Below are 8,610 nucleotides of genomic sequence, written 5' to 3'. Positions count from 1 at the left end.
TAAAGGACAGAAAGTTACAACTTCAAATGGATGCTTGTATTTTTTTCTATCCAGGCACAATTGAACCTGTGTCCTTAAGAGCTTTGTGGAGACAAAAATAATATGTTGGTGTAGCCTTTAACACAGCACACTCAGGTTCAGGTTCAGAATACCTTTTCTCAAATGTTAATGTGAAAACAAAAACTCAGAAAACAACCTATTGTGTAAACTGTCAGATTTGTGTATGTAGTATTTTCATGAATTAGGGATCAGAAGGCTTCATTTGTTTCCTCCCAGTCAGAGGTTCGCAGTAATATGAAATTCCCTCTGTGTGTTTTGCTGAGCTGCAGTGGAGGGATTGTAGCATGAAGAGGGAATTGTGTACTATAAAGACTGAACATTTTACTATAGAAGCCTAATATCATCATCTGATTAAAGCCACCATTAACTTTAAAAATACGTAACATACATTTTGGCTTTTTCAGTGACATTCTGCGACCTTGAACATGGTTTGGCTGAACAACATGTTTGTATGAGAAGTTTAACGTGTTAATGTCAGCATAATTTACAAACCAATAACCAAGATATCCGGTTTAGTCAGGCTGACTGTGACCCATGGCTGTACGATGGGTCCATTTTTGTATATAGATATGAAACATAAATTTGTGAAATAATTTTAGCAATTTTTAAAACTCAACTATTAATTATAAAATATTTTATCATTTTTATATTCATAGCGTGTAATAGTTCATTTTTATTTCACAATAAGCAGAAGTCTGCTTATATCGCATGTCAACATTTTCCTACTAACACTTTTATTTCAAAATGTCACATTTAATTGTTGATATTATTGTTGCTCTAGCCAAGAGGTGCTAACTGGCTAAATATGGTAGCAGTTGTTGAGTTTGCTAGCTTAAAAGGCAGATGGATTGTGACTGGCTGAAAAGTGAGAAGGTGGTGACATTGCTGCCATGAAATGTGGCATTAAGAAATAAAACTTAGAATAAAATAAAGGTGTCACGGGGAAGGTTTCTACTTTTGAAAAAGGACATTTTGGAATAAATTATCTCTAATGACAGAAAAAGATCCAATTCGATTCAAGATCCAATAAAGTCATTATCTTATTAGGGCCGAGCACCGGAGGTTCAAGGAACCTATTGTCTTTGGAAGGATTATTATTATTTATGGAATAATTGATTTTTGAGGGGCCTTAGCATACTTGAAAACTCATGTAAATTGGCACAGACCTTAGGGCAGTCAATAATTGCAAGTTTCAATAGTGATCGGGCTTGGGCGTGACAGATGGGCTCCGGCTCGGATGTTTATGAAATTCAGAGGGATTATTGGACGCATCATAAAGGGTTTAGTCCATTTTTTTTTTTTTTTTTAACCAGACAGGAAGTGGGCTTTTTTGGATTTTCCTTTTTCAAACACATTTTGAGGCCTTTAGGATGTTCAAAAACTCACAAAACCGGGCAGACATGTTTATACTCATGAGTAGTTTGATTTGAGCTCTATAGCGCCCCCTAATGGCTTTCAGCATTTTTGAGGGGCAAGGGGTTCACGAAAACTAACAAAAGTTAGCACATGCATCAGATGTGGCTTAACTCGCTTTGGGTGTTGGCCGTGGGTGTGGCAAAATGGCTCAAGGACGCCCCCTAGAAAATTCCAACAAAGTAACCCCCACAGTAAATTTGACCTAGATGCATGAAAATTGGTAGGCATGTGTATTGTCTTGAAATCTGCAAAAAAGCTTTCTGGACCCACTGGCTAAACCCAACCGGAAGTCCGCCATTTTGTTGACATTTTCAGTCGTCGTACTTTAACAAACTTCTCCTAGAATTTGAATCAGGTCAACCTCAAATTGGGTTCATGTAATCTTAAGACCTTTGCGTTGTTAAATTGCTAAGCTTTTTCAGGGTCGTTGAACGGCGTGTCGGTGGCAGCACAGTGAATTTTAATGATTTGCCAACAGAGGAATGTCATGTTTTACAGTAGCCCTTGCAGTAGGATTCACCCAGATGTATGAAAATTTGTAGGTATTTGTAGCCTAGGGAGATCTACAATGGAACTATCCCACTGCCAGAGGCATTCTGTGCTCAAATTCAGCCCAATACGTCAAAACTTATTGGACAGCTTTTCCTCAGTCCGATTTGAGCTGCATTCCTCTTACTGAAGAAGAGTAGAGAGACCCCACAACAAGCAAGAGCTGAAGGAAGCTGGAGTGAAATCATCAGGGAAGATACAAAGCTGCTGATACCTGTGGATAGAAGACTTCAGGCAGTAATTATCGGTGTTTCCAGTGTATTTTTTATACACAATTTGAAGTATTGCATTGGAAAAATTGATGGAAATGGAAGTTTGAAAAAGCACTAAATTACGCAACAAAGGTTTTGAGGTGATTTTCGCCTTTTTCGAAAAAGAGTTTATATGCTTAATGAAAAATGGAAACACCTTTTCTATATAAATTCTGACGTATCGAACATTTAACTTGCATGAGTGATCAGCTGTTTCCACTTTATTATTTATTTATTCCACTACATTTTATTTCAAATTGAATGTGCTAAAGCTCAGAGCCTGAAGGAAAAAAAAAAGTATAACCGTCTAAATACTTCTGGTCTTGCTGTATGCATTCAGAGGACTAATTGGACGACAATACAGAGGTGACAGACTGTCAGGAAACAACATAGACGGGAATTAAAATAAACATGAACACATAAAGTGATTTCAATAATATTTCATAATAAGTTGAGTTTTAGTAATTTCTCAGTTTCACAAATTTTTTTGTTTTTTCATCATTTGTTTATATATTTAACAATTTATTCATATAATTTATTTCATAAATGTCATGTCATTTGACAAGTCAAAATGTCTGTCATGAAAATATCTATTGCGTTCTCTCTCTCAGATGCCTGTGATCTCACACTGGACATAAACACAATAAACAGAAACTTCAAACTGTCTGACAACAACAGGACGGTGACAGTGACGGAGGGGCAGCTGTATCCTGATCATCGAGACAGATACTGGCCACTGCTGTGTAGAAATGGTCTGACTGGTCGCTGTTACTGGGAGGTTGAGTGCGAAGGAAGAGTTTATATAGCACTGACTTACCGAGAGGTTGGAAGGAGAGGAGACAGTGCTGCCTGCAGGTTTGGACGAAATGATCAGTCCTGGAGTTTCTTCTGCTCTGGGAGTTATGGTTACGCTTTCTGGCACAGTGGCGTGAAAACAGACATCCCTCCCCCGTCCTCCTCCTCCTCTGTCTCTAACAGAGTAGGAGTATTTGTGGACTGTCGTGCTGGCATACTGTCTTTCTACAGAGTCTCCTCTAACACACTGATCCTCCTCCACACCGTCAACACCACATTCACTCAACCTCTTTACCCTGGGTTTGAGCTGCGACCTGGTTCCTCAGTGTCCCTGTGTTCAGTGCTGGAGGGATGGTCTCCTCCTGTGTAAAGAAATATTAAACGCAAAGACTATATATATATATATATATATATATATATATATATGTGTGTGTGTGTGTGAGAAATTGACCATGAGAAAAGTTGAACATGATACTAGCTGCTTGTTCGGATTAAATGCAGTTACTGGGGGCAGATCGAATCAGATATATTACAGCAGAGACACAAAGTGCCAGCCAATGAGGTATCTACATTTTTATATCTATGTTGGTTACCTGAACAAACTGCCCAAAGACGCAGCAGTGTGCTGATAAAAGAACAGAAGACTAAGATTAAGAAAAAAATCATTATAAAAAAGTTTTTGTAATTGTTTTATGCAGTTAAACCTGTCTAGTAACATGTACATTTTATATCACTTTTTTTTGGTATTTTATATCACTTTTTTTTTTAACATTGAAAATAACTTTGAATATGGGTTTTAGATGAAGTTAGATTTTTCCTTTAAAAATTAAAAACAAAAAAACAGTTACACAAATAAGTACTATATTTTCAGTAAGATCTTATTGCCCAAATGCTTGTGTGAAAATGTGTTTTATTAATGGAAGAAAATTAACCAGTGATATAGTTGAATTGCACGGGGCTGCCTCCCCATATCTGCAGGGGCTCCAACGGATGTTGTCACTTGTCAAACTTTCACTTTCAAAACCTCGTTGTGACGCAGATGATTTCCACCTGCTAAGACGACGGTGAATGTGTGTTTTTAATGTAAGTTTTCTGTCTTTTCTTCTGAAATCACTCTTGTTGTCTGACAGTTTCAGCCTTTTGTTCGTGCTCACACCGACGTTTGTGTAAATAAAACTGTTGAACGTTGAGACGTGTCCAGGCTGTTTGACCACAGGTTTGACCGCCCGATGGCTCCTCGAGCTTTTAACGACTAAACGTTCATTTAAATGTTGAAAACTGGGTTCAGCTGTTACACGATTAGTTAGTTATCAGTTTGAAAATGTGTTTTATGGTAACGGATGTCTGTTTGTTTGAAAAAAGCGAAAACAGTCACAAACGGTTTAGTTACCGTAACGGTCAGAATACAGGCGCACTTCCTGTTTACGTGTCTTAACCGAGGGGGGTCACAGGTTATGTTTGATTACTGCACTTTGTATGAAGTTCATGGTGTTATTTCTAAAAACGACTTCACTTTATTCAAATGCTTGAAACTTTTGCACATTGCTGTTTATTGTAAGATTAATAATAGTGCTCAGAATGAGCCTAGGTGCACTTTAAAAGGTGAAAATAAGTGAAGAAGAAGAAAGAATAACGTCGCAACAAGTATTTGAGTGATTTGTTCATCATTTACATTTTACACAGATGCCATAATTTCCTTATTTAGGATCAGTTAAGTACATCATCTATAGTATCACAATAATGTAATGTAAATATTTACATGAAGCTGTCTCCACAACAGTCTGGCAACTCCTCAGCCCTGTGCAGATGGTGTGAGTGATGGGCTCCATCTAGTGGTCTAATACCAAAACACATGTTTTTCCTCACTTTTAATGTATGTAGACCATGTTAAACAAATATGATAATGATAGCAGAGTACTTTTACAGAGTTTAAAACATGTCCGGAGAGGAACTTTTCATAATATGGTCATGTTTTTCATCACATTCTGAGTTTGTATTTTCCACTTAAACAATTTTAAGGTTTTAAGTTAACTAATTAGTTTGTTTTTGGTTTCCTCCCAGTCAGAGATCTGTATGTTCGTCATGTGACTGAGAGGAATGACGAGGAATAATGTGTGAGTGCTGACAGCAGGTTGTGTTTGTGTGAGACTCAGACCAAAGTTCAGAGGTGAGATGAGGATCTCTAACGGTCCATGACTCCGATCACTGCTCCATCATTATTCACACTCAAACCTCTGTGTGTGTGTGTTGTGTTGAAGGCCAGAGCAGCAGCAGAGACCAGACTCTCCTGAACCTAAACCCAGCTGTGTGTCCATGGATCCATCTTTGCTGTCTGAAGGAGAACTTCCTTCAAAAACTCAGTAAGTCAACGTAGTCCCAGCTCGCAGGGAACGTTCCCATAGCACTGCATCATGTTCTGTGTTATGGTTGGCAGAACGTTTCTTTTGCAACATTCACACAATGTTTTGTTGATGTTGATCATTTCAGAGAACACTGCTGTCACCTTCTCCAACGCCTCTTATCTCATCATGTCATGTAATAATTAACTTTTCCCAAATGTTCCCAGTAATTTTCAAACTATGGAAATCTGTCATTTTTTAATCGCCATGGTCACTCCGGCGGCAGGACCTAAAACCTTTTAACATGAGAGCAGAAGCTGAATCTGCTGGTGTTGTTTCACCTGACGCTCTTTTTCACCTTGTTCTTTTCCATTTTAGTTCAGTTGCTGATACGTTTGGCCAAAAGCAAACTATCCTAGTGGATGCAAAAAAAACAAAATCAAACTATTAACTAGTTACTTTAACGTGAGTGAATAAGACTTGCTCTATGGAGAGTCCACTCCTGATTAATTTTTATATCCTTCCTTTCATTTCATATCTTGTTCTTAGATTTGACCTGCTGATTAAAAAACTTCACTTGGGGTTTAAACTGTCTGTCTGTTGTGTTTCTATCAGGCTTCATCAGCAGAGACCAGACTGTCCTGCACCCAGCTGTCTGTCTATGAAGAGTGACGAGTCCAAGCTTGAACCTTTTAACTTCGGAGATGGACACCAAGAAAGGTAAGAATTTAAACCTGATTAGTTTGTTATTCTGCAGACGTACCGTACTTCATTACATCTGTTGCTAGTTCATTAACAGATTTGTCAATCAACAGAAAGTTAATGACCAACAGTTCTGATAATCAATGAATTGTTAAAAAATCATATATATTGGAATAGCAGGTAAGATGTCAAGCACAATGGGATGAAGAGTGGGTCGAATGGGAACTGGTGAGGTCAGGCCACCCTGTCAAACTTTATTTGAGACTGAATTTAACGGGGAGTCTGGGTTGTAGAAGATAAAGTCAGACGGGTTCGTCAGGAAGAACAAGTGTGAAAAGCTTTGAAACTGCTGTTTTAAGGCTTTTGAAGATGGCTTCTTAGGACTTCTTTGAACTGGCAACTCCATTGGTCACTGTTTATTTTTAAGTGTATTCATTTCAATTTCCCTTCATATCTGAAACATTACCTAATTCCTTTTAGTTCACAGTACAGCTTAAGGCATACGGATCATCCCTTCTTCCTTACACCCAGAATCAACAAAGAAATAGGACTGGAACAATCTTCCCCGTTCACTCAGGTCTATTACCTCTTTCCATATCTTCAAATCATCTCTTCTTACTCATCTTCAAACATCCTGCTCCTGTTTCTGATCTTTCTCTCTTTTATTTTTTATTTTATTTTTATTTATTTATTTATTTTTCTTCTCTCCTCTCCCTTATGCTGTTTATTATATGTATGTTCATTCTTGTCACCTTGCAGTTGTATTTTCGCAGATGGTTCGCTGATTGTCTCTGATTATGGTATGGGCTGGAAGGGGAGTGACCATGGGAGCAATGTTTGAGTGTACATGTGTATGAGTGTGGTTGTCTCTGCGTCTAATTGTCTTGTGTTGTATTTACCTTTATTATGATTTCCTACTATGATGTCGTTTTTGTGTTTCGTTTGGTTTTGTATCAGCTGTAAGGACCCCCTCGAAAATGAGATGGGACATCTCAAGGGGCTATCCTTGTAAATAAAGAATAAAGAATACAGTGCTCAAGTGGAGAAGTTTGTAGTTTACAGGTTTGACAGGTGTGTTAGTTTCTGTCATACTGTTCTCTACTGGGTCAAATCACGGCTGTGATATCAAAATTTAAGTGTCTCACTAGGTTATTTTAGTTTTAGTAAATGGCACATTCTCTATGGAGTCACACAAGGGTCGACTCATGGATCTTTGCTGTTTGTCCTTTTGCCTCCTCATCAGCAAATTGAACATAAGTTATAACAGCTACACAGATGACAAAGGTTTAAGTTTTCGTGTCATAGATTTTGTGTGGTTTTTACATTTACCCGCTGATAAAAATCCTGTTCCTCTATAAGTTTTAAACAGTTCTTCTGTTGTCATTCCTGTTTCTGTCAGGGTTCATCAGCAAATACCCGACTGTCTGTCTATGAAGAGCAACTGGTCCATGATTGAACCTGTTAACTTCAGAGGTGAAAACTCTGCTCCAGAAAAGTAAGAATTTAAACCAGATGAGTTTGTTATTCTGCAGTTCTTCTGAAAAGAGCAAAAAGAATCTGTCAACTGATTTGAGCAATGAAAACAACACACAAACAGAAAAAGTACCAGAGTGCGACACTGAGGCAGCCATCTTCAGCAGCATCTGAAATCTTGTTTTTAAATCGCTTAAGTCATGTAATTTATTGAAGAGAAATATCTGAAAACACGTCTGTTGGAATATGGAAACATCATACTATGTTTTCTTTAGGGTTGAGCAGCAAAAGTTTGAGTTTCCCCGTGATGAGTCTGTCCAGCAGCATCCGACAGACCTGGACGCCATATATATGGTGAATAAATGTTAAAGCACAACTTTTACTTACTTTACTTTACTGAAAATAAGCAAAACAAACCTAATTTGAAATTGTATGTATGCTTTTGTTCCAGCATCTTGAGCAGAACATTGTCAATTATGTAAAGAACGAGCTGAAGAAGTTTCAGAAGGTTCTGAGTCCAGATTACCCAGAATGCTTAAAGACGAATGAGGATGAGGAGGTGTTGGACGGTGAGGATGGAAAGCAGAGTACGAGCACCAGAGAAGCATTTCTGGAGATCACCTTACACTTCCTGAGGAGAATGAAGCAGGATGATCTGGCTGAAAGTTTGCAGAGCAGTAAGAGTCGTTCCACCATCAGCTTTCTCACATTTACACCAACATCCACTCACTGCTGTTGTTTGCTTTGTCTTAATTCAGGAACTACTGCTGCAGTTTGTCAACGTCAACTCAAATCTAGCCTGAAGAAGAAGTTCCAGTTTGTGTTTGAGGGGATCGCTAAAGCAGGAAACCCAACCCTTCTGAACCAGATCTACACAGAGCTCTACATCACAGAGGGAGGGACTGGAGAGGTCAATCATGAACATGAGGTCAGACAGATTGAAACAGCATCCAGGAAACCAGACAGACCAGAAACAACCATCAGACAAGAAGACATCTTTAAAGCCTCACCTGGAAGAGACGGAC

The 8,610-nt window shown here is 38.4% G+C and overlaps 1 protein-coding gene across 1 annotated transcript in view; it reads left to right on the top strand.

Annotated features, from left to right (window-relative positions):
• The first annotated feature begins 3,486 nt into the window (after nt 1-3,486).
• LOC111649572 (uncharacterized) overlaps nt 3,487-8,610 on the top strand; it is a 10,667-nt gene continuing 5,543 nt past the window's right edge. The window contains exons 1-7 of the mRNA XM_087172019.1: nt 3,487-4,154; nt 5,330-5,431; nt 6,026-6,130; nt 7,512-7,607; nt 7,861-7,939; nt 8,037-8,262; nt 8,344-8,609. Of these exons, the coding sequence (XP_087028145.1) occupies nt 4,153-4,154; nt 5,330-5,431; nt 6,026-6,130; nt 7,512-7,607; nt 7,861-7,939; nt 8,037-8,262; nt 8,344-8,609 (876 nt within the window). The 5' untranslated portion in view covers nt 3,487-4,152. The remainder of the gene's footprint in view (nt 4,155-5,329; nt 5,432-6,025; nt 6,131-7,511; nt 7,608-7,860; nt 7,940-8,036; nt 8,263-8,343; nt 8,610) is intronic.

Source organism: Seriola lalandi, unplaced genomic scaffold (genome assembly GCF_002814215.2).
Source record: "Seriola lalandi dorsalis isolate HSWRI2012SDOR001 ecotype SW California unplaced genomic scaffold, Sedor1 jcf7180002051232, whole genome shotgun sequence".
Lineage (NCBI taxonomy): Eukaryota > Metazoa > Chordata > Actinopteri > Carangiformes > Carangidae > Seriola > Seriola lalandi.
Note: the sequence above shows the minus strand (reverse complement) of the source record. Positions and strands in the feature narration are given on the sequence as shown.